The sequence below is a fragment of the Cucurbita maxima genome, unplaced genomic scaffold, assembly GCF_002738345.1.
Source record: "Cucurbita maxima cultivar Rimu unplaced genomic scaffold, Cmax_1.0 Cma_Scf00020, whole genome shotgun sequence".
Classification (NCBI taxonomy): Eukaryota; Viridiplantae; Streptophyta; class Magnoliopsida; order Cucurbitales; family Cucurbitaceae; genus Cucurbita; species Cucurbita maxima.
Genome location: NW_019272036.1, coordinates 2,772,421 through 2,798,677, shown reverse-complemented (window position 1 = coordinate 2,798,677; position 26,257 = coordinate 2,772,421). Strand labels below are relative to the sequence as shown.

Here is a 26,257-nt window from a genome sequence, read left to right as displayed (position 1 = left end):
GTTCGAAAAACGTTTACGACGAACTCTAGCATATTCCTCTCATTGTTTGGTTTATTCTGTCTTTGTTCTATCTAAATTTGTAAATAAGTTCTCAAAAGTTGAAGATTAATTTTATGATCCATGACAAGAATAGAAATCAATATAAAGGGGCAAAACTGATGTTTAAGCCCATAATTAAATACTATTGCTCTTCTCTTCAAGCTTACATTACTGAAAATAAACAAGAACCCAAAATTACAATTAACCACATTACTTTGATGGATACATGAAAGGCAAATACATTGTAAAATTGTTCTTGAAAATGTTCAAACACATCCTCCTTCACGTTATTCCTTCGTCTTGGTCCTTCGAGCTAAAACGTATATTCTGTACTTTTGGTACCTGTATGTTTTGGGTTTCGTATACTTCTTTTTTTGTAACAATTTAGTCCATACTTTTAGAAATGTAACAATCAAGTCCCGAATACGTCTAAAACCACTTTTAGTTTTGAATTTTAAGAAAACTATTTGCTCGATTGACTTGCGCTCATTCGGTGCAAACATTTTTCTAAAAACTTCGGAACTTGATCGTTACGCAAGCATGATGTCTAAACTATTAGAAATAAAAAGAAATATAACCAAAAGCATATATTTTAGCCAAGAAATACCAAATTATGGATTGTCCTTCAAAATTATGCACTTTCGAGAAAGACGAAATCCCAAAATTAAGCACCATGTGACCTCCTGTACCGTTGAACTAGCTTTGTGAAGTATTTACCCAATGGAGTCTCAGGAACTGGAATCAGTTTGCCAACGACAGCCAGAGGCCAGCTGAAACAGATGAGATGATAATTTATTTACCACTTGAGAAAACACACGTCATTTTATTTTTACTGTTGTTAGTAATTTAACTTTTTTACAAGATATAGTGCATTTTGAATGATCTGAAAAGTGAGGCTAACCTCACAAGGCCGATAGCAATGCAGATAAGCCATTGCTTCGCATCAAGTTTTACTGTGGAAGTAAATTTTCCTAGAAATTCGACGATGATGATCTGCATTGCAATTTAAACATGGAAGCATTATAGAAAAGGCATCGCAACGAATACAAAGAAAATGGCTTTAAAGGTAACCTGAAGCAAGAACGTCGTTCCAACTATTCCCATAAAGAGGTAATTTTTCGTCACGCCACTGAATACGTTCATTTCATCTGGTTTTCGAGCATTAAATTCATTGAATATCTGCATTGCCAGATTTGATAACTTAAACCAAACTAAAAGGCATAAAAAACTAATGAAAAACAAGGAAGATGCACAGAGATTTTGGATAAATTTCTTAGTTATTAGAATTACTTGGCAGAGGACAAAGGCATTGAAAATCACTGTATTCTTCACATTAAAGGCGTGCTCCTTGCTATCAGTATTCAATTGAAGAATATCAGTGGCATAGAAGTTGAGAACAAGAAGGACAGCAACTTGATACAAAGCCTGCACCGCCAACAAAGGGGAAAAGAACATCAGGAAAAATGAAAGCAAGCCTTAAGAGTTTCAGTTTCAAAGATAACGAACACCGTCGTCTTCACGTACCTGTACAATCAAATTCCTCCACATGATATTGGTTATAAGGGGTTCCCTGTAATCCAAACAAATTACACATATTTTAATAAACATGTCATACTTTTTGAAAAAATGATATGTCACCGTGTCCATGTCATGTTGTTTCCATATCCGTGCTTCTTGTAGAAAATTCAGAATCATGTTCGTAACAAGTCATTTGAAAACAGCATTAGTTTTTACCTTCGCCCAACAGGTGACCGATGCATCAAGTGGTCCGTTGGTGGTTCAGTAGCTAATGCTAGAGCACCGAGTGTGTCCATGATCAGGTTAACCCAGAGAAGCTAACAAGGAAGACAGACGTACCTTCATTAATCAATATGAGATAATAATCTCAAAGGAAAGGAAAAAAAAAAAAAAAAAAAAAGCAATCTGCTTAAATTTATAAGTGTTATAGAATATGTAACAGCCTAAACTCACCACCGACAGATATTATCTTCTCTTTGGGTTTTTTCTTTCGGACTTTCCCTTAAGGTTTTCAAAACGAGTCTGCTAGGAGAGGATTCCACACCCTTGTAAAGAATGTTTCGTTTCTCTCTCCCACCAATGTAAGATCTCACAATCCACCCCAATTCGGGACCCAGCGTCCTCGCTGGCACACCACCCAGTGTCCACCCCCTTCGGGGCTCAAACCACCTGATGTTTGACTCTTATACCATTTGTAACAGCACAAGCCCAACACTAGCAGATATTGTCCGCTTTGGCCCATTTTGTATTGCCATCAGCCTCATAGTTTTAAAACGCGTATGCTAGGGAGAAGTTTCCACACCCTTGTAAGGAGTACTTCGTTCCCTTCTCTAACCGACGTGGGATCTCACAAATATTTGATCTTATTCACATTCTTAACATTCAGCTTAATCTTTAGTAGCATAGTGATCGAATTCTCACACTCGTTATAGCAATGTGACATGGAACAACCATTTCAAAAGGAAGAAAAATATTGGTCAGAGGGGAGAGAAGAAACCTGCACAGTATTTAAAGGAACATCACCGGAAGACACAGCTGCAACAACATTAATCACAAGAGCGGCAACATTTACAGTGAGCTGAAACTGGATGAACTTCTGAATGTTTGCATACACAGAACGCCCCCACCTGACAACCTACATAAATTGGCATAAGCAGTGAAATTATGAACTAGCAAGTCAATTTTGCTAAATAAATGCATCTATTTAGTATTCTTTATTACATATTCACGTTTTGGAGGTTATTAGCTTCTAAGTTACGCATGAACCGAAAAGACACCGCAGAATTAAAAGCTGGTCAAGATGATCCACACAAACCTTTACGACTGAAGCAAAGTTATCATCCAAGATAACAATATCAGAACTTTCTTTCGCAACTTCAGTCCCTTGTATGCCCATAGAAAGACCGATATCTGCCTAGAGTTCAAAAGGGTAAACACATACTATCAACGTGAACAAAACTTGCTTAAACAGCTACGGAACTTCTCATTAATATCAATCAAAACAAAGACTAAAAACCGTACGAAATATGAAGAAAAGAAACTCACAAGTACTCAACCAAACAAGAATTCAGATGTGTCTAGACTCTTTTCCATTATGGACACATAAACCAACTTGCAGATAAAAATTTTGAGCAGTATATTAACGTTATTTATAATCGTCGTATAGTGCTTCCAGAAAACAATAATGAACATTAACATATTACAGCAGTTTTCTAGTTCATACAGTATGCTTGCACATGCATGCTCTATATTTATATATTAGTGTTATAGCAAGCAATGCAACAAAAGCCGATTGAAAAAAATTACAATTTAATTTTGTCTTCTACACAATGCAAACAGAGAATCGTTCATGTGAAATAATAAAAACCACACAGTTCACAAACCTCGTGGAGTGCAGGGGCATCATTTGTCCCATCGCCTGTTACAGCAACGACGTCTCCTCCCTTTCTTAATGCTTGAACAAGCAAGAGCTTGTCATTGGGTGAAGACCTCCCCATCACCTGTATGTCATTGCATAGAGTTGACCCTTTTTTATAATCATTTTTACAAAACAATCACAAACTCCATTAAGGGAAAACAAAACAGTCTGGAGGCCAAAAGGACAAGATGTCCCCTTGCTTAAAATTGAACTCTCAATGCATCATTATTCTATGTTATTCATATAAACAAGACTGTGGGTTAGAACAAAAATAGTTAATGCATATTGTATTTTCATCTATGATGTATGCAATTCTAAGTGTACCGTTATTTTCGGGGCAACTTGTTCTCTTTCCTTCTCAGACAATACACGGAATTCTTTTCCTTCAATTACTGTCGGCTCAGAAGCATCGTCTGTTGCGCTTAGTATTCCACACTCTATTGCTATAGCTTTGGCGGTCTGTATATTGTCTCCAGTTACCATTCGCACCTACAAATTTGCAATTGTATTACATACAGCACACATATATCACGTGCAAGTATACAACTGCTGCATAATTAAGGATAAGTCCAGCTCTAGATCTCAAAACAAAATAAAATTTTAGGAACTAGAAAACAAAATATTGTTTTTTCCAAATCATGTACCAAAGAACTAAAAGTAACTAGAAGGGTTGTCAATGACTTGAGCGTCAAAAAACAGCTCCAAGTTAACATAAACCTAAGGCCACATGAAGAAGTTTTAACCATTTCCTTCATCATCTGAAATTTAGGATTTTATAGTGTAAAGAATGTAGCTCACCCAAGAAGGTGTATGAGTGTTGCACGTAAAAGGAGTCGAGATCTATGAGACAAAAATAACACATAATAAACTACCTTGACACCAGCATCTGTGCACACTTTCACAGCCTCTTTAACACCAGCACGACAAGGATCCTGCAAAATGATGACGTTAAAAAATCATAACATGACACTTCGATATATAAAACCAAAACAGGAAAAAGAGTAAAAAAGAGCCTTGACATCTCGCAACCACGTTGCTCACTTCAACTTTTAAGGTTCCCCACGTTCACCATGGTGAACAGTGGAAGTTGTGCATAATGCATAAAATAAGAGTCTTAGAAGTAAAAAGTCTACATAGAAAACCAATCTCTCAAAAGTTCAGGGCAACCCTCTATAATTTTAAATATTTCTATTTGAGTACTATTCATAGCAAAAGAAACTGCAATAATAGCAATTTATTGTGTAAAGGAGTTCTGCACTTGATACCTTTATACCAACAATTGCAAGCAGAATAAGATCATCAGCAGGCAAATCCCATTGATCCAAACCCTGTTCATCTACTGGAACCTTCTCTAATTCATATGGTCTATATGCAATCGCAACACAACGCAAACTTCTTGCAGCCATATCATTAATGGCTGCCTTAAAATAATCCTGGAAAGGATACACATAGGAAATTCAGTCTGAATGTCTAGTTTCAAGAAGTTCAAACTAGGAAATGCACTAAATTATGAATAATATTCTAATATATCTTGCCTTGGATGTACCATGTCACTAACCAATCATAAATATAATCAGGTCAAAAGAACAAAAACATTCAAGGAAATTGGACTGAAAGACAGTGTGGGTTAAAAACAGATCAAAATTCAATTTAAGATCACTATTGCATAGAACCGTAAGTAATAAATTAATAAATGACTAATCTGTATCTCAGTCCATCAAATAAATATGATCGAAGAAATAAAGCTGGATGAACAGACGAGCCTAAATTCTCGAAACATAACACTGTTCTTCAAGTCAAATTGCTACCACTAACCTCATTGCCTTCCATTGAGTGCACTTCACAATTCATTCCCATATACTTTGTACAAGAAGATAAGACCATCTCTGCCGCTCCTTTCCAGTGTATGTAGACTTCTGATTCAGCCTGCCAGGACACCACATTGCTAAGTTTCATCGATACAAATTCATCAACAACAAAGGACGTGGTTAAAACGTAAAAGCAACCAACAGCTTTCTTAAAAATAGTATTCCAGTGCCCTCTAAATTATCCAGTGCACAACCATAATAACGCAAATGCAGTGAGGAAGAATATGGTGCTCCAAGCTCAAGATCATAATAATTACCCGCTTTATCGCAACACCTCCTCGCTTCTTTTCTGAATTGAACGGGACAACATGGAGAACTTCAGACTCTGATTTGACAACATCATACTTCATTCCCAGCTGCACCACAGGTTTAGAAAAGTGACTAAACTTCAAAAAGTTTTAGTCAATACACAAATTGAGGCAAATATATATATACACACTCACACACCTTGACAGCCCAAGATAAAATAGCCTTTTCTGTAGGAGATCCAGTGACCTCTATACTTCTCCCATCCTGTCAACATAAACTCAGTCAGAGAACTCTGGCTGCTCAACTGGATCTAGCAAAAAATGTACAAACATGACGCAGCTCCAACCAATTACAAAAGAAAAAGAGGACAAGCATTCCCAGCTCAACTCAAAAGAAAAATTATAAATTTTTTCTCACAAATTGAAAACAAAAAACAAGAAACAGAATGTTAGTATAACCCTATAACTTCCGTAATATGCTTGGAGAAGCAGTCAGGGGGCCTTCCCTGGTCAAGCCAAAGTACAAATTAAAAAAAACGCCCCCTCCTTCATTCTGAATAGCAAATCAATGTATGAAAGTTTACCATAGCAACAAAAACATTGCCTGCGCTGTTCTGAGCAATGCCCTCATATAGCAGATTGAGAACCAATGACTGCAACTCCAGTGGCTCATCTGGGGGATTCATCATTTTCTTGACAACACATGCCTCGACCACAGTCATCTGAGACCCAGGGGGGGAATCATCATCATCATTTAAAATTAAAAGGAAAACATTAAGTTTAAGGTCTCATTAAATAACATATCCTCATTTCCTATTCTTAAAATTGTTATACATTCAAAAACACTGTCTTTGTCAGAGTTCTATTAAAAAAGTTCGTTAATCTACAACATGTAATCTGAATATCATACACAATTTTGAAATTTTCCAATAAATTTGAACATTTTATCTATCAAAAGAAATGTTTAAAGATCTTATATTTTGCTTAAAGAATAGACAACTGAAATCAGGAAAAAATAAATAAATAAATAAACATTGCACAAGATCATAGTCAATTTAGTAACAAACATGAAATTGATATCAAAACAATTTCTTTTTCTTTCAAACGATCAGGAGACAAGAAAACAGAAAATAAACAAAATATCAAGTCAATTGGGGATATTGTCCAGAAAAATAACTTCTCAAATGAACAACAAAATTTTCAGACTAACACAACAAAACAATCCACAAAAACCAAATTAACCGTCATGCATTGAAGGCATTACAAAGATATGAAAAAAGAAAAAAAACAGAAGAACAGGTTTAGATTAGCTGAACTACTGTCTGAACTGCTTGCATCAGAGCTAAACTTATACCCAAATATAACTGTTGAGCCCCAAACGTACCTGATTTAAAGTCAACGTTCCAGTCTTATCACTGCAAATTGTTGTTGCAGAACCCATAGTTTCGCAAGCAGACAGTCTACGAACCTACAAATCAACTTTCATTCGTTGGGCTTGGGGAAAAAGATGAAGACACTTCAAAAGAGTCTTCTTAGAATTCAAGAACAAAGTTCTACAACTTATAGAACTGATCCTATTCAAGTAAGGTTGTAACTTCAAACCAGTCTTCTGAAGTACAAGTTCGTGAGATGGAAATCGATAACAATACTAACCAATGCTTTATCGGCCATCATTTTCCTCATGGAGTATGCTAATCTGGAAATATAAAACATTAAGAATATCAAAAGAAAAAAAAAAAAAAAACTTAGAAAAGTCGGATCAAGTCCAACACAAACTGCAGTAAGACAAACATTAAATAATTAATTACGTTAGAGTGACAGCCAAAGGAAGTCCTTCAGGCACCGCAACAACCACAATAGTAACCTGAATGATTTAATAACCAGCAATTAGTAACTAACAATGCACTGTGAGAGAAAAACAGCATCAAGAGGCTAAACTTAACAGCATCAAGAGGCTAAACTTACAGCAACAGTAACAATTCTAATTACTCCATTTACAGCATCGCCTAGACTCATATGCCCACGCTGAAATTCAATGTTTCCATTTGCATCATGTGTATTTCCAGTGAAGTATCTAATTTTCCAAGTTGTATTTTAAGGACAAGTTTATGAAAACTCAAGCAGAAAAAAAAAATTATAATTGTGAAATACTATATCACCTGCCCAAAAGGATAGCTAGCACAGCAACTGCAACCGCAAGCCCAACTATGCCTATGAAAGTTGCAACTCCGTTCAACCGAACCTATTAAATGTCATTCAAAGATAATTGAACATATCAACAGAAAATTCCATGGCCTTCTAAGCAACAAATGTCAAGACATAAACCTGCAAGGGAGTTTCTTCCCCAGTATCTTCTGAGATGCTGGCCATCAACAATCCCCATTCAGTATTGATTCCAACAGCAGTGACCTGAAGGTGAAAACGGCAAAGCTCCATAATGGTAGTTTTTTATAAATATGAAAAAAAACATGCAAGTTATTGTTTAACAATTTCATTTATGACAGAGACATCTACATGCATCCTTTATACAGAGCACTTGGTACCAAGATATTAACACTGAAAACAAAGGTGCAAGGATCTGACATAAGCCAAGCTCTCTAACAGACTCACTGACTCAAATACATCCTAGGACAAGACCAAACTCTAACCAGTCAAGCATACCAACCAGTCTACTACCAAAACCAGAAAATTAAGTTAGAGAACCTTATCAAAATTAATTCTCTAGCCATGCAAAGTTCTTCCCAAATAAACTAAAAAGCTTTAATGAAACAGCGGCCCACTTTTTCCATATAAAAGAACAATCTTGAACCAAAAAATGAGACATAAAATCTTGTTCATAAATGCATGCTGATACTTGTAGTTCACGAACTGCACTAGACGGATTATCAAGAACTGCACTAGACGGATTATCAAGAACTGCATCAGACGGATCATAGTTTAATGAAGACAGTTACAAGAAGTCAAAGCATGAAAATTACCATCATGGTACCAACTCCATCTGCAACTTTACAACCAGACATCATAAAGGGTGCCTTCTGATCCTTGCGAACCTGAGAGACAATATCAGCTTAGTCATGAAATAAATAAATAAAATAAAATAAAATAATTACATCGTGTGGTTGAAAGGAAAATATAAACTAACAATCTTGCTTTCGCCAGTCATGCTAGATTCATCTATGGCAAGTGAATGACCGGTGATTAATATTCCATCAGCAGGGATCTAATCCAAACAAACGTGACTGTTAAATTAGAAAAATATGGTTGAACTGTAAAGTTACCAACAAATAAATTGACCATAAAGGACAGCAACCTGATCTCCAATTTTAAGAGGTACAACATCTCCAACAACGATATCAAATATTGAAACCTTTAAAGTTCTACCATCCCTCAAGATCTGCATTTAATTTTGCTTAGTTCACAGGTAAACATAAAAATGTCATAGTGGCATCAAGTAGCCAGTATGTACCTCTACTTGTATGTTCTGCTTTTCCTCATTTAAGTTTTGAAACTGAAGAGACTGTCGATAATCACTGACCGCTGTTAAATAAAAAGGATGATTCGAAATTATGAAGACATTGTAGAACAGAAACTTACATCCTCTATATGAGACATTCATAAAAATGACAAAAGCATAATAAAAACTCAATTATAAATCAATGTGTACAGCATCAGAACGTCTATAAAATACAAATACGTGCATGACCTAAATGAACCTGCTGGAACAAAAAGGCACGTAAGTTATCATATTAAAATTACTTTAAAATGGATTGCATACTTTTTTCATTCCCACCATCATTAAAATATGAAAAACTCTTGCCAGCAATTCCTCCCTCTTCTTTGGCAAAAGAACACTCTTGCAATTAGAATGGGATAAGATAGAATACCTGTGACCATTATGACAAGAAACACAGCAAAGGAAATGCTTCCTCCGTCATACCATCCTTCCTTTACACCCTGTGATGATTACCAAAGTCAGAATGCACTAAACTTACAACAAGCCAACAGCGGAAGCAACGTGTGAAGAAACCAAAAAGTGTTGCATGTCAGATTGAAAATAAAATCAAATGCATGGGCTTCAACTTCACCCTAGACTCGAGTTGTGTTATGTTATATAGTATATGGTAGAAGTATGTTTTGAATTTTAAGAACTTATAAGCATATCCATCCTAACACAGCCACATCTACTCTCTGCCAATTTCACACTGTATTTTCAACATAACACTTCACCAAGTTGATCTTTACCAAAATTGAATCATAGCGAAACATGAAGTATCTATCAGTTACGTAAACCTGCTGGTCTTATATCTTTGTGGCAAAAATACTAGTCACAATGTGTGACATAAATATATTTCGTAAAAAATTGTTCACAAGAAGGAGACATTTAATAAACCATGCAAACCTTTGTTTTCATTCCCAAAGCTAATGATGCCACTGCAGCTATAATCAAGATGATTAGGGTTAAATCTTGCCAGGCTTCCCAAAGAAATCTCTGCCAAAAATAGAACAGTCAGAATGAATGGCCATTTATCAACACAAGAAAAAAGAAAAGAAATGGAAAACTAGTTCTAAAAAAGTCTCAAAAATTGTTTGTACCAAGAAACTCCGTCCTTTTTTACGTGGATATGTATTTGATCCAAATGTATTTCTTCTTTTTAGTAAATCAGTTTCATCCCCCGGTATTCCTTTATCGGTATTTGTTTTCAATAAATTTGATAAGCCTTTGACCTGGTAAAACACAAGATAAAATGTTTTCACTGAAGCCAAGGATGAAGAAGGATAAAAATATGATACAATGAAACAAACTATAACTGACTCACTCCTCCATATTGTTGTAGAGAAGAAAAGTTTTGTTCACGGGTCAGTGAGACAAGATGTTCTAAATTAATGCCATAGTCACCAGTTGACGTTGGAGGTGGTACTGAGAAACCTACCAGTGGAGACACTAAAATTAGAGGAATATGAGTCGAGTAAAATTGAAGCAATGCATTATCAGTTCCCAGTTTCTTGTTACAATCATTGCATTTCAGGCAGCTAATCAACCAATTGCTTCCATCCAGAAGCATCGACATTGGATTTTGGAATGAAACTAATTTCTGAATGAATTATCTACAGCTTCAGATAACATGTATTGTGGTACAAAATTTTCAGTGAACTAAACAAGGAAAAGGCTTGATAAAGGATGGCGTAGAAAATTTGCTGTAACACGACACAAAAAATAAAGAAGAATATCCCAAGTGTTGTTAAACATATGGAAATTTTTAGAGAAACAATACCAGTTTGTTGTTCCCCTGCCAATTTGAAAAGCAGTGCTGCCTGAAGAAAAACGCAAAAGTGACAAGGATATGAAAAACCGAACTTGTGATATAAAATGTTGGTGATGACTCAAACTATTACCCTTATAACTTGAGAGTGGGCTCTAATCATCCTTCTTCTTCTCTCTTTCTCTTCCTCCTTTTTTAAATCCAAAGTATAACGAAATCTCCGAGATGCATTAAGCACCAACGCAGCTTGCTGTACCCCAAGAGGAAAATTAAAAAAAATAAAAATAAATAAATAACTAGTCCATGCCTCATGTACCAGAAGCTGAAATATCTTTCATAACATAAAAAGAAAAATTAGGAATAATTTTGTGAACTTCCATAACATTTTATCACCAAGGATATTGATATTCTAGCCTTAATAGAAAATGTATGCAATAGGAAAGAAGCATTTCTCCACAAGTGCTTCATTAGCAAATGAGAACCACGTTTTTATTCTTTTGAATGGTGACGGTAAGTTTCCAAGTTCATTTATATCCTAAACCTCTCATTCTGTAGTATTTTGGAACAGGAAACTTATTTGGCATTATCCTGCGGCCATTAGAACATAATTTGGCACTTTCTGAATATCTGATTCTTCATTTAGTTTTTTTTACCATTGCACCACCCATGGTTTTATTTAATATCACCAAGTCTCTAGATCAATTTGCATGCACCTTGGCTAACCTCACATAACAACCATCTAAACCTACAATATTTAGAAACGTACAATTTTAAATATTATGTAGGTATCTACCCTAGTTTCAGTTCATTCACTCTAAAACCTTTAACTTCTTCACTATCCTCAATGGGTGACCCTATTACTTTGTGCACACAATACATGATAATTTTAATTGTACTTGACATGGACAACAATATTTATTTAGTTTGATGCATTCAAATGTGACTCATATTTGCTATTAATGATCAAGATTGGCAAAGACTCCAATTCTGAAGAGAAACATCTCAACCATCTAGACAAAATGGCAAGGTTCTTGCCAGAAGGATTACCAAGCCTAACCCCCCTCTTCACACAAATTGAAATTGTTTCACTTATCCAAATGCCCACACTCTCACCTTTTCCCAAAAAAAACCCCTCTTGAACTTCTTTAAAAGGTTGGTGTTTTTTTAACAAGAAACAAACTTTTCATTACTGATATGCTAAAAAAACATGGGAGCAAAAAAATATAAGGAACAACAAAACAACAAAAACACAGCAACTACAAAGAAATAAACTGAATCAAAACGCTCGAATCATGCTGAAGTGTGAACACTTCAAACTGACTGCAATTATCAACGATTTGAGTGACATTAAATAGAAGTCTAGCTTTCTACAAAGGTTAAAGTGTTTCTTTGGCTATTTATCCAAGAAAAGTTGAACACTGGTAACTTATTGCCAAGGACTTAATGCCAAACTAAGTACTTTACAAACTAAAAAAACCAACCAAAACTATTAAATCTAACTCACTACAACAGTTTTACTCCCCTTCAAAACTAACTTGCGCTCGAGTTTATAACAAATGGACCATCTACAAAACTGAAATTTACTTCATTCTATGGTTGAAATATTATACTTCAATTGAAAACCTTATCTTAACATTATCAGAACATCAATAAAGCAGCATGCCAAACATCCAGTTGGTTGCAAAATTGCACAAAGAATTTAATTGTAGACCCATAATTTCCTTCTTGAACACAATGTTCAAATATATACAAATAATATTTTTGTGAGTATAATGCTTCTTTGTTTTGGGTACAAAACATGTGGGATAATGAAGATTTGAATTTCCGACCTCACAGAAAAGAGTGCATGTCAATTACCGTTGGAAGTATACTCAGTTTAGCATGAATGTAATGCATCTTTCATTTTACCTCTTGTTTTCTTGAAAGTGCGTTCTTCCACACCAAAATATTGGTAAAAGAATGAATAAAAAAACCAAGAAATTCTTCTTCATCCTCAGTGTCAGCAGGTTTAGTAGAACTTTAAATTCATGAAGCACTTCACCTCCACTAGTCGGATTACTAATCTAAAAAGAAGCCCTTTTTTCTCCGGCAAGATCTTGGTGCTTCAAAGAAACTAATTGTGATTATTCAACCACAAGATCAATCAGTTTTCCTGTCTTGATGCAAAATGGACCTTAAATCTTGAATTTGCTCTTTCCCATCCAATACTTCTGAGAAAACTACCCATTAAACTTTGTATTTTCATTCAGCATGAGATGAATTATTCGGCTCTAAATCCAAATTGAAATTTATGTTTGTCCAGGAAGCCTCTTAGAAACTTCGTGCTGTCTTTTTCAACTTTATTGGTGCTAAATTACCCAAGGTTTGGATGAAACTTATTTGGTAGAATTAAGAAATTTTGTTGAATATATGTTCTTGGTTAAAGACTGACTATAATCAATCTCAAATTCGTCTTCAAATTTGCCTAACCCTCAGCATTTGATATGTATTGTCATGGATCATAATAGTAGTATGAACTGAATTTAGATTGTAATTCTTGTGAAATACTTGACCAAAAAAATCTCTTTCTCAACTCATGTTTTTTTTGTAAAAAAAACTTCCATGAATGAAAAGATATTTATTTCTTTCGCCCACTACTTCTTGTACAAATCTATGAAATCATGAACCATAATCAAAATATTGAGATAGATTTTAGGTCAAAACGAATTCTTCCATGAAGTCGCTAGATTCAAAACTCCAATCTTGACTTCCGCTGTATTCAAATCCATGCTCGCCCAAATCAAAATCATAATCTTAGTTTTCTTTGAATAGATGAAATTTTTTTTGTGCATCATATTTCAACTGCTCATAGCTTTTTCATTGTTCTCTCATCTCTTCCTAAAAACATAATCAACTGAATTTATAATAACTCATACAAGAAATTTTAAAGTGACAAAACTAAAAAGAACCCAACCAAAATTATAATCCAATTCACTATCTCTATAAGTCTAAATGGTTGGTTATTTTATTTAGTTGTAAATTAACGTTAATATACTAAAATTTAACAAATAAATAAATAAAAAATAAAATTTTAGATCAAACAAGTATATGGGTTTGACTTTTTGGGTTTGACCAGCCCATAACCCATGGAGAAATATATAAAAGTAAAAAATCTTGAAAATAAGAGATAAATTCTTTGTTGAATTTATTGTATAGATATATAGTTTATCAATAAATCATATATTAATCATTTTATACTCATAAATAAATAACATAAAATCATTTTATTCAATGAAATGAAAATAACATTTTATAATTTCTTTTGACACATACTTTTATACTCTGCTTTTTATTTGTCACCATCTATCAACTTATAATTTTATTAATAATTATATTTTTTTTATTCTAGGGGTAAATGATAATCATACTAACAATTTTAATCAGAAATTCAATCCTAAACCCTAAACCCCAAAACCTATTCAATTCTTCAATTTTAAAATATTTTTAAATTTTACTTTTAAAATAATAAAAATAAGTATTTGTATATATAATTGTATCATTATTTTTTAAAAAATAGTAATAAATGTATCAATATTTTCTAAAAATAATAATTAATTCGATAGTTAAGCCCAACCTATGATAAGTTTAGGTATTATGTTCAACCCATAATAAATTCGATAGTTAAGCCCAACCTATAATAAGTTTAGGTATAATGCTCAACCCAATTTATCATTTAAATAAGCTTATAATTTTTTTTTTTTTTTTTTCCTTTTTTCATTTTCTTGGATAGTAAATGATAATATAAAAGAAAAAAATGGAAAAGATAATTACCCTCCATCGCTTGAGTATCTCGAGCGGGACATTTTTGGTATTGTCGACATCAAAAGGATCGGAACCCTCTTCTTCCTCCTCCTTGTTAATGCTTTTGCCGGAGGAGAGCCCAGCCTCAACATCGTCTTGCCGGCCGGACGTGGAAGCATTGAGCGGAAATAGGCCATTGCTCGAAGCCGATGAACCACGAGACGTCATGTTTGGTTCAGTTCAAATTAAAATATGTCGCAACAAAGATCATACACACAATCAACCGAAGCTTATACCTGCTGAGCCATCTCGCCGTAGACGAAAACAAGAATCATTCAGACTCGAAAAAAAAAGGTCCAGAAATCGAAAACACGCGATGAACTTGAATAATAAAGAAAAACAGCCAAATTATCGATGCTAATTCTGGTGGAGACGGTGGAGACGGTGGAGACAGTTACGATATTCCTGGAAGAGCGGTGAAATTGGGGGATTTTGAAGTAGGAAAAAAAGGAGCGAACGCATACCAAATTTAGGAAGCTACAGAGAAGCGAAACGGTACCAGTGTTGCTCGAAACTGAATCCGCGCATCCGCAGAAGGCAATGACGGCCAAATTGGCGATGTGGCTGTTCTGTGTCTGTAACTGAGAGATGAGGAATCCATTGATCTCGAAAACGAAGCTCTAAAGAAGCTCAAACGAGGAAGAGACACGGCAGAAGATCGCCATGGATGGGCGATTCATTGAAGCTCTGCGCTGGATGAGCACTACACTGATCTGTAACTGTCCCTTCGCTGTTTAATTCGATAGAGAAACTTCGTCGAAACTTCGTGCAAGACTTGCAAAAAATACATTTAGTTTTTTTCTTTTTTTATATAATTTTTATTTAGCCATTTCTCATGTTTTAATTCTGTTTTTAAATTTTTATTTTTTATTTTTTATTTTCTGAAATTTTGCATATTTCCCGCTCAGTTTCCCACCTTTTAATAATTAATCTAAATTTTAAATTAATTACAAAATTAGAAATAGTCAACATCAATTACCAAAAATAGTATTAATAGTAAAAACATAATATTTTAAAATTAGTTTTGATTCAAATATTGAAAATAAATGATTTATTTTTCAATAATTATTGAAAATAAAATTTAAATGATTTAAAAGTATATATTTAAATTAAGTAGTTAAAATCAGGGGATTTAAATGCTTAGACAGTTGGCGGCAAACAGAAAAAGAGCGCGCATCGTGCTTGCACCTTCTCAAAACGCGTCCCAAATCCCAACTAACCTTCATAAATTTGAATTAAATAACCTTAATGTCCCCAAATATTTATTTACATAAATTAAACTTTTAAATCTTTTAAAAAATAACTATTTATTTGTTTTTTTTTATTATTATTAGAAATTAAAAAATTTAACGTCCAGTTTAATATAAGATTAAAAGTTTGGACGTGTTATTTAATCAATTTAATATTAAAATATATAAATTAATTTCAATTTAAAGGTCTCTATAATTAACATGGAATCCAAGGGAAGAATAGAATGGAAAGTCCAAATCCGGCCGTGATTGCCGTACGGCCGGAGTGGATAGCCCACTGGCAAGCTGGCGCTCAAATAATGACACATAGCAAGACCTCCAAGTCCACTTATATCCAATTGTCATTTTTTTCCATTTTTTTTCCATTATAATTAGTTATGGAATATACTTACATATCGAAGATTTGATTAATAGAATATTTTATTTTAATTTTAAGATTTAGTCGGTTTATATTTTCTCGTATTGGTTGGTAGCTTGTATCCTATTTAAACGTTGTGAATGTTAATGAAGTATTTTCGATTCCACCGGAAATTCCCTCTGCCCCTACCGTACTCCAGCTTGGTAGTTTCCACCGCCTGTCCAGGGTTGAGCCTTGGGATTTGACGGCAGACTTAAAAAGCCACCTACAGACGCTTTACGCCCAATCATTCCGAATAACGCTTGCATCCTCTGTATTACCGCGGCTGCTGGCACAGAGTTAGCCGATGCTTATTCCCCAGATACCGTCATTGCTTCTTCTCCGGGAAAAGAAGTTCACGACCCGTAGGCCTTCTACCTCCACGCGGCATTGCTCCGTCAGGCTTTCGCCCATTGCGGAAAATTCCCCACTGCTGCCTCCCGTAGGAGTCTGGGCCGTGTCTCAGGAAAATATAATGTTGATGGAACCAAGTGGGACGGAGACATTGAATATAATTATCGACTTTAGTCCTATTTAACTAATGAGGATAAATCTTTTCTTGCTTCCTCCCTCATTTATTGGCTCGTTTGGAATAGGTCTTCTCAAAGTTCCAACTCTAGTTAGTTAAATAAACACCTTTTAGTATGATACTATAAATATGGAGATGAAAATTTAAAATTTTCTATAATAAACTAAGTTGTCTATGATTGAACTAGGTTCGTGTTTCTAAAATGAAACAAAGACATTCTATCACCACTCAATTTTAACGAGCCACAGACTTACTAAGAATTTGAAAATATGATCGCGTCTAAAACAAAACATAAATGTATTTTATTTATAAAAGCCAAAATAGAGTTTGAGAAGTTGAATACATTTGGCTTAGAGAAAATAACTTAAAACATTTGAATAGTTCGAAATACAACGTGGCTTTATATGGCACTTGCTCCAGATCTTCTTCCATCATCCACTAGCTCCTTCTTGTCATCTGAAAAAAAAAAAAAATAGAGAAACTTGAATGAGTACAAAGACTCAATATGTAGTCTACTTAAAAATGTTTGATTAATCCACCACATCTAAATGGTACGAAAGTTATTTTATTTATAATCAAATAAATTACAAAGATATGAAAATAGTAATAAATGGAAAGATAAGACAAATATTAGTTATAATAAAATATCAAATATAGTATATATGGTAAATTATAATTTATTACTAAATATCCTTAACACCCCACCGCAAGTTAAGTGTCGGATTTAAACGAACGTGAAACTTGACTCTGAAAAATTCAAAGAGGTTGAGAAACACTTTTCGTGAAGATGTCAACAACTTGGTTCAGAGGAGGCGCTTTCTTGGGCATCGAAAATTGCAGAGAGATCGCCGCTCAGCGGCGATGCTGCCTTGGCTTCAGCAATAATATGTCTAACCCCAAGAAGTAGAAGGAGAAACCTAGAGCAAGGGACAAAGACAATGTTGAAGCCGGAAGAGTCGCCACATTGGGCGAAGGAGCCAATTTTGGCGAGAAGGGCCGTTGAAAGAGTCGCCACATTGGGCGAAGGAGCCAATTTTGGCAGGAAGGGCTGCAGCAACTTGGTTGGCGAAGAGGCCAGTGCGGCACCCAGATTTCGAAGGTAAATCTATGCAAAAGGTTGATGGGCTTGTCGAGATTTCGTATATTTCTGAAGAGAACATTGATGAGGATCTTGAGATTAAGGCTTCGGTGAAGGATGAAAGGTTGATTAGGAAGAAAATGAGAGAGACTATATTGGCCAAGGGGAAAACCGATTGGGTTGGAAAAGGTGAGATTGTATGTACCGAGTATGACGAAAGGTGATTTAGAGGTCAATAGGGTGGAGCCGAAGAGTAATCAATCGGCTCTGCCTGCAGTAGCCATGGAGACTGCCCTTGCGGCGTCAAAGCTAGTAGGAGTGGTGGAGAAGAAGATTAGAGGATTCAAAAGCCATTGAAATGAAAAGATCGGGGTTGTTAAATTAAGAGGGCTCTGATACCATGAGAATGATTGATTAATCCATCACACCTAAATGGTGTGAAAGTTATCTTTTTTATAATCAAATAAATTACAAGAATATTAAAATAGTAATAAATGGAAAGATACATATGATAATAAGACAAATATTAGATATGGTAAACTATAATTTATTATTAAATATCCTCAACACTACTTATAGGTTCTTGATCGTGTCCTTAAGGAGTGCTAGGGCACCACACTCTTTTTTGAATTTTTTTTTTCTTGTCTTGAGAATTTAGGCTCTTAAGTTTTGTACTTGAGTTATGGCGAGATTTCTCATGTTCTAAGTATTCTTGAAATTCCTCCATCCAACTAGTTCTTAAATTTTGACACTTGATTTAGTTTTTTTTCCTCGATCCTGAGTTCTTATCCTTGGTTCTTGTTTCTTGAATGGTACTTATTTCACATAATACCCTAAATAGTCAAATTAGTGTTTTCTCTGTTATGGTTGGCATGGTAGCGTCTTTAATACAAGGCTAAATGTTTTATTTGTTTAGCATTTTAGTCTTAGTACACCTCTAGCTAGTATAACAAGTGGCTATGACGTCGAAAAATGAAGTCCCAATGGGACCCTTTTAAAAAATGACCAAAATGACCCAAGAAAAAAAAAATCAATTGGGACATGATTTTCAATGCACACGTCTCAATTTCATCAAATTTTAACATTTCTAGTCATAAATTTGAAAAATGTTAACCAATAATTCAATTTTTTCACAATATGCTCTAAATGGTCAAATTAGTATTTTCTTAGAATACAATATTAAACCGTTTAGTTTCTTTTACAGTTTAGTTTGAGCATAATCTCTAGCTAATATAATAAGAGGCTTCGAGGTAGAACTCTGAAGAAATGAGTCTAAGTCACCCATGGAAACTTTTTGAGAAATAACTCAACATTTATTTACCTAATGTCCTAAATGGTCAAATAAGTGTTTTGTTGTTGTGGCATGAGAAGGTCTTTTACACAAAAGTAAAGCTTTTCTTTCTTTTGCTTTTCACCTAATATTAAATCAGGTTCTTTCTTTTGCATAACACTTGCAGTAACAATTTATAGTAAATATTAAATATAACATAGTCTTAAATGGTAAAATTAGCATTTTTTCGTGTTAAATGGTTCATTTCTTTTGCATTTTAGTCTTAGTCTTACTACTAAACGAGAGAGAAAAAAAAGAAAGAAAGCTTTGAATAGGCTCAAAATAACAATTTGGAAATGAAACCATCTCAACCACCAAGACTAAAGTATACGCCGTTCACAAATACATAATAAATGAATGAGTTTCCTACGGGCTTCCAAGTAGTGAGAGTCTTAGGCAACGGTTTTTGGGGAGGGAGTTTAGCTAGCTAAGTAGTACACACGAAAAAATTAATAGGCAAGGCAAGGCAAGGCTTAAGCCTTCACTAAGGATCGATCAAAAGCAATAATTTTGACAAACCGTAGTAAAAAAAAAGAAACAAAGAATCTTGCCTGTGATTCATGGAGATGGCCCAGTGGGATTATGGGCCTCGATATCAACATGCCGAATGCCAGGAACCAGCATCTGAATCTCTTTCTCAAGCCTATCCACTTCACTTCCTAAAGCAGTAACCACTTCTTCACCTGCAATAACAATATGTTAGCCAAACATGACAACGACATCTCAATTCTGTACAATGTTTTCAATGTTCAATGCTCCTTCCATGTACCGTAGTTCGACATCATTTTGAGCAAAGCTGAATCGTTCTGGTCCTTTGCAGCTTGTCGAAACTGTAAAATATATGGATGCAGTTCAGACTGTGTCTTGAGAAAACTACCACCGGACATGGGTGCTTACAGAATGAAGAACAATTAAAATAGATGAATGAAATGCGAGCTCACGATCCCCTTTTCTCTTTACTCGCTCATCTCATCCAAACATTGACATGCGTTCGAATTAACTTAAAAGAAATGTCGCTGATGAGTGGATGCAACATGACTAAGCAGAGTCCAAACTATATAGTTTTTTTTGACAAAAAATGACAGTCGGAAAACATAATGTAATATTTTCCTAAACAATGATCGAGTTTAAAAGAACAAATCAAACAGAAACCAACAGTAGTAAGCACGCTGAAGATAAAGAGTACAAACCTCTTTAGCCCACTCTTCTCGTCCAGTCCTATTTAGATAATTTTGCACCACTGTGACTCCATTGAAATCTGCTTCATACAGCTCGTTAAAATCAAAATATATTGATGATCCGATACAATAATTTCACAAAACTGCCAGAAATATAAAATTATTGAATATAAAACTGACATAACAAGGTTTTGGCATATTGAAAAATATAAGGGAAAATTGTGATTTAGATAAAATCAATCTACTTCATCCAACAAAACAGGTTTTCTCGTTTGCAACTGATTATTGCCTGTAAATTCTGACCCTTTGAACAACAGAAGTGATAACACAACGATATCATGTGGCAGCTAGGAAGCAATTAACAGTTGATGCAGGATGTCAAGAGCCTCAAATCATGTAACACATGAAAACATACAGATGCAAGGAAAATCATAGGCATAAAATATTAGATAAATCATTAAAAGCTACCAAGTCGCCCACAGTTGATTCACCAGGCAAGTTGACGACATTTTATGAATGAACCTGAAGATTAGAGAATCTAACAGCATCATAAAGTATTGGGAAGAAAATAAGTAAAAATGAAAAAATCACCTATTTCTGCCTTGAATCTGTAAAATCCTGGTCCTATCACCTCACTTTTGCAATCATATAAAGCATCAACAACCTAGATAAGAAGATTTCAAAATTTGAACTCATTTTGTATAGTGTTAAAGTAGGGATTCAAGAAAAATTTATCAAGCACAATTATACTGGATCGTTCTTCAAGAATTGGAGAATTTTCTGCATATCATTTTCATCCATTGCTCTACCGATCAAAGCATGCCGATTACGCTGGATGAGGAATATGGCCACCTGCAAAATAAAATTAATAACTTTTAGACTGATATATTGTTTAGTATTCATGTACATTTGTATCTCAGCCCTTTCTTAGTATCCTTGTGCTCGTCGAAATTGCAAAACGCAGAGAAAATAACGGTATGTCAGTGGTTTCTAATCTACTATGTGCTACGTCTACTTTGCAACTCCACTAACATCCTGGCTTTGTTCTACAAGCTGTTTCTTCTACCTCACTTCATTATCACTGATTTATATTAGAGAACATGTCGAACAGACTTTGGTTATGGCTATTCCTGTGATGCCAAAAGCTAGCTGGAGTTGGTCTCCTTTTGTGGAGTTGATATTTTGTATGCCCTTGTGCAATTGATCAATGAAGCTTTATTTTCATTAGATTATTTATATGTCCTCCCTGGCATAGCATCTTCTGATGGAACTTTATATATTCTTAGCATGATAGTAAAGATTATATAGAACAACTATGTCATAGTAAGCAGGTGTCGACATCCTTGGGTACACCTAGTATGTATGAAAATACTGAAACTACTTTTATCAAATACAATCAGTCCAGGTCAAGCATGTTTCAAATTTTCAGGGACTAAAATTTGAAGCTTGTGTATTTATGTAAAAAAAATTAAACTAGCCCATATGTTTGGTTTGCTTACATGACAAATTTAAAGAACATATCAAAACAGAACAACAAGTAAGCCTCCTTTCCAAATAAAATTAATTCATTACACATGGAAAACAAGCCTCCAAGTTTCAAAGGGAAACTCAAGGGGCATTATGTAGTCTAATGCAGGATGTCAGAATATTTCAAATATAAATAACCACTGTGAAATGTCACTTTCAATAAACAAATGAGGAGAAAAATATTATTTGCTCAGAGTTCAAGCAAAAGACATACCATTCCAAGTAAGTTACCAACTACAATGGAACCAATGGGATCATAAATTGCATTCCCGGTGGTATTTACTGCAACAAGAGATGCAGCAGCAATAATAAGACCAGTGACTGCAGCACCATCCTGAACATACCAGAAAACTGGATCAATGGAATCTCTAACATTTGATAAATTTGGCATCAAATTGTACGATTCTGCAGTTTCATGAATTAATTTACTTTATTGAAAAACATCAGAAGTCCTCAAAGGTTAAAAAAAAAAAAAGAAAAAAGAAACTTAAACAACCAAAAACTAAAATTTCATAGCAATTCAACCCTTTCAACTATACAATAGCAAAATAAGACAAGTTAAATCTAGCACCAAGAAAGTTATATTTAATCACCAAAATATATAACCAGGATTGCCTAAATGACAGAAAGAATACTAAATCAATTTTTCGAACGCATGCTTGCTCAAGAGAAATAAGCTCAGGTAGTTCCAACGTGTGCTTCATAAATTTAATAATTTATGGATTTTTACCACGAGTAATTTAACATTTAGGAATCATTTTCGTCAATCTATGACTACCTCTGTCATAACTGCTACAGATGTGGGATCGTGACCACGCCACACATAGTCTCTCAGTTTCATTCCCTCTGCAGCAGCACCTTTCTTGACAGCTTGTATGGCAACAACCAGGGAAGCACCTAAACAGATAAAATTATTGAGCAGTAAAATCGAATTAGAACATATCTAACTATATTTGAAGGAACATCTATGGACTTTCATTAAAAGAAGGATAAAATAAAACCTTCGATAATAAGCGAACCACCAATCACTAAAGCTGCATAATGAATATTGGCAGGAGGCTGAAGCAAACAAAATAAAAAGATAACATGCAGAGCTGCCGCTAACAAAGAAAGAGCTAAGTATCAAATAGGAAGGAGAAAATTTGAGAATGGTAACATTTGAAGCATGATTCAAATCAATTGATCATGTACCTGTGAAGTCCACAAATTTTGAATTCCATTAACAATGGTAGCACCCGAACCAAGACAAAAGATCCCAACAGCAGATATCAATGACCAAACAAATCTTTCCTTAGAATATCCATAACTGTTCAACAGTGAAGGTATATCAGACGTGTCCATGAATTTGTGACCATATGAAAACACAACATTAACAGCCGCAAACTATCATTCTTCACGGAGGGAGTTACTCCATCTAGTAAAAATATAAATCCACTACGCTGCATTTTGAAAATATAATTATAATAAACCATACCATTTTTATTCCACAGCTCAGCTCGGAGCCAAAAATGACTTTGAGAGAGGTGAAAAATTTTAATCCTTAAGGTACGGGAGGCAAAAGAAGGCTTTAATAAAATAAAGTAATACATTTTCTCATATAAAGCAGGACGCAGTAGCTATTGAAGTTGGAAAATATATACTACAAACAGAATAATACTTAACAGCCGAAGATATTTATAACTCACGGATGGATTGCATCAGGGGCACGCCTTGAGCTACTCAGACCATAAGCAAGAAGCGCCTACAATGTCAAGAATAATTAGTTCCTCTACATTCAGTGATTGATAAATTAACTTAAAATTAGCCATGGATAGAGATACTTTGCTCGATCAATGACTAGGATACCTGATTTGCAAAATCGGCAACAGAGTGCACAACTTCTGCCAACATGACATGGCTTGATGTGGAAAACCAAACCCCAAATTTCAGAGAGAAGACAAGGAAATTGCACCATAAAGCAGTGGTAACCGCTCGTTGACTAGGATAAAAATAAATCAATAAGGAGAAATTAATTTCTGCTATGGGCTATGTGAAGAAAACTTAGTATCAGTGATGATAAAGTAATCTTGAGTAATTATCAGTTAATTGCGTTTTTCATGAGCCTTCATTCTAAGGATTGAAGTCGCCAAAAGTACACGCATTTACATTCAGTGCTACCTATTTGATCCTATAAGTTTAAAAATAAATAGAAAAAATAGTATTCATCTCAATCTAACAACTTGAATGGAAATTTCTGCAATGTTACTTACAAGAGTTTATATGTTGGATTTTATGAATCTGAGCTACACTCGGATTTAGTTTTTGAGTGTTTAAGTGTTGAGTCTTAAAGAATAATCTAAATAAATTACATTTCTCTTGATAAATCGTTCTAACTTTTTGGTGCAGTAACAATATAATACTAATTCGGAACTTCGGAACCAAAAATGCTACGATCTGGTCGTGCACAGGAATGAAACGGCAACTGCTCGCCTTTATATTCATTAATACAAAACTAATGAGTATGAATTTCATAACTACATAACGTTCATGGGAACCGTGCAAGGAAATGATCCATTACCTATGATAATCATTGAATTCAATTCTCTGAACGGGCTTAGCTCTAGTGAAAAATCCTGCAAAAGTTATAAACCAGTTTTGAAACAACGATTCAATTTAAGCATAAGATTAAAGAATATCTCCTTTCTGAGCAGAAAGAATAAAGAGCTTCAAACCAAAAGAGAAAAGCGAATACGGAAAGGAACATACCGCGATGGAAAGCGTAATGATGGTTAAGAAGAGGACGACCACGATTAGAGTCCAAGGAATTCAAGCCCAATAAAACGGACCGTCTCGAACAAGTGGTAGCAGATGGAAGTGGTCGCAACAGAAAATGGGTTCCAATTTGAGGGGTGCCATGACTGTCACATTCTTGCTGTTGCTGCTGGTGATGCTGTGGGGTGCTGGAATCAAATGAGGAAAACGGCGAGGAATTGCAGATAGAACGGAATGAGAAGGAAGATGAACGGTGAGAGTGGTGGAGAGCGAAACGTTGCAAGAAGTAGGATGTTCGCATCAAAACGAATGTGCAAGGGCTGCTTTTGATTTGTCCTGCTTGTGTATAATCACGAATCCACCATTAGAGCATACCAAATCATGTTCTCAGAAAAGCAATGAGACCATTCAATCGAACACGCAGAGAAGACGCCGCGTGCCGGCGGGTTATTTGAAGAACAGTTGCGAACGCGAAATCGAGGGCCAGAAATTTACATAAATTCGCAGCAATTGCTACGAACTTGAAGATACGATGCTAATGTGCCATTGTAATCTTTTTTATATATATATATATATATATATATTTTCGGTAGCAGAATAAATTATTCTAAATTAATAAAATAAATTATTTTATTTTAAAAATACATTTCAACTTTTAAAAATTTTAAAAATACCGGTAAACTTTCCAAATTACTTTCATTTTAAATACAAATTATTACTATTTCATTTCAAATATTAATTTCTTTTTTTGTCAAGGTTTCAAAAATATTATTTAAATAAAATAAAATAAAAATTAATATTCTTAAATATATAAAAAAAAAAAACACTTTAAAATTTATTTTAAAAACTTCGAAAATATCTTTTTTTTGTTTAAAAAATACTCATAAATTTTTAGATTTTTTTTTTTTAAAATAGGTATTAATAAAATTTTATAAAGCTCGAGTTCTTTTAAAATAAAATATTAATGGTTTCTATATAAAAAATTAAAAAAAAATAATGGTAATAATATATTTTTAATTTTTTTTTAAGTTTAAAATATTATTGTTAAGGTTTTTTTTAGACCAATTATAAAATATAGGTGTATTTTTATTAGTTTAACCCTAAATAAATATTATATTATTATATCAACTCACGTGATGGATTTATTTGTTGCTCTTTATATAAGTTTTTTTAATTAATCTTATTTTTTAACCTTTTACAAAATTGTTCGTATATATGCCTCAGTCAAAATTTTATAGTCTTAACCGAATCATGAGATATTGCTCGAACAGAAACAAACTTCATTGTTTGATCCTGTAACATATAGGCAATGCACCTTTACAACCGTACAGTGTATAACGATTAAACCTCATTTAACTATTAGTCTATCTATTTACTATTAATATTAGTCTATTTATCTACTATTTTTAAGTCTGACTCCTTTTTTCCCAAAGCACATTGCAACATGATGGAGTTCAACTACGGATCTTCATCATAACTAACGTCTGAAGATACTATCAACAAACCTTATTCGAGGACGTGACTT

General features: G+C 34.3%; 2 protein-coding genes across 8 annotated transcripts; both read right to left on the bottom strand.

Annotated features, from left to right (window-relative positions):
- Nucleotides 1-136: 136 nt before the first annotated feature.
- On the bottom strand, nt 137-15,441 carry LOC111494557 (calcium-transporting ATPase 9, plasma membrane-type). 6 transcript variants are annotated; one of them, XM_023144510.1, is made up of 34 exons: nt 15,157-15,441; nt 14,663-14,928; nt 10,986-11,102; nt 10,865-10,904; nt 10,409-10,533; nt 10,185-10,316; nt 9,991-10,080; nt 9,476-9,545; nt 9,058-9,128; nt 8,902-8,985; nt 8,734-8,811; nt 8,570-8,641; nt 7,917-8,000; nt 7,751-7,833; nt 7,557-7,665; nt 7,400-7,455; nt 7,245-7,287; nt 6,976-7,059; nt 6,176-6,313; nt 5,791-5,856; nt 5,601-5,699; nt 5,291-5,401; nt 4,741-4,908; nt 4,348-4,407; nt 3,800-3,964; nt 3,441-3,557; nt 2,873-2,971; nt 2,555-2,692; nt 1,774-1,874; nt 1,564-1,609; nt 1,330-1,464; nt 1,111-1,218; nt 941-1,032; nt 137-809 (listed from the first exon to the last, which is right to left on the bottom strand). In XM_023144510.1, the coding sequence occupies exons 2-34, from the start codon at nt 14,858-14,860 to the stop codon at nt 704-706; spliced, it is 3,285 nt and encodes a 1,094-aa protein (XP_023000278.1). In that variant the 5' UTR covers nt 14,861-14,928; nt 15,157-15,441; the 3' UTR covers nt 137-703. The 6 variants fall into 6 exon arrangements, with proteins under 6 accessions (XP_023000278.1, XP_023000283.1, XP_023000280.1 ...); XM_023144515.1 differs by having other exon boundaries at nt 10,409-10,518; XM_023144512.1 differs by having other exon boundaries at nt 14,663-14,940; nt 15,157-15,437.
- Nucleotides 15,442-17,202: 1,761 nt separating this feature from the next.
- Nucleotides 17,203-25,278, bottom strand: LOC111494540 (metal tolerance protein C4-like). Of its 2 annotated transcripts, XM_023144494.1 has the most exons (14): nt 24,727-25,278; nt 24,539-24,593; nt 23,827-23,959; nt 23,667-23,722; nt 23,173-23,287; nt 22,983-23,040; nt 22,760-22,878; nt 22,196-22,315; nt 21,205-21,306; nt 21,046-21,118; nt 20,467-20,534; nt 20,046-20,106; nt 19,828-19,959; nt 17,203-17,324 (listed from the first exon to the last, which is right to left on the bottom strand). In XM_023144494.1, the coding sequence occupies exons 1-13, from the start codon at nt 25,031-25,033 to the stop codon at nt 19,835-19,837; spliced, it is 1,392 nt and encodes a 463-aa protein (XP_023000262.1). In that variant the 5' UTR covers nt 25,034-25,278; the 3' UTR covers nt 17,203-17,324; nt 19,828-19,834. The 2 variants fall into 2 exon arrangements, with proteins under 2 accessions (XP_023000262.1, XP_023000261.1); XM_023144493.1 differs by lacking the exon at nt 17,203-17,324 and having other exon boundaries at nt 19,527-19,959.
- Between the last annotated feature and the right edge of the window lie 979 nt (nt 25,279-26,257).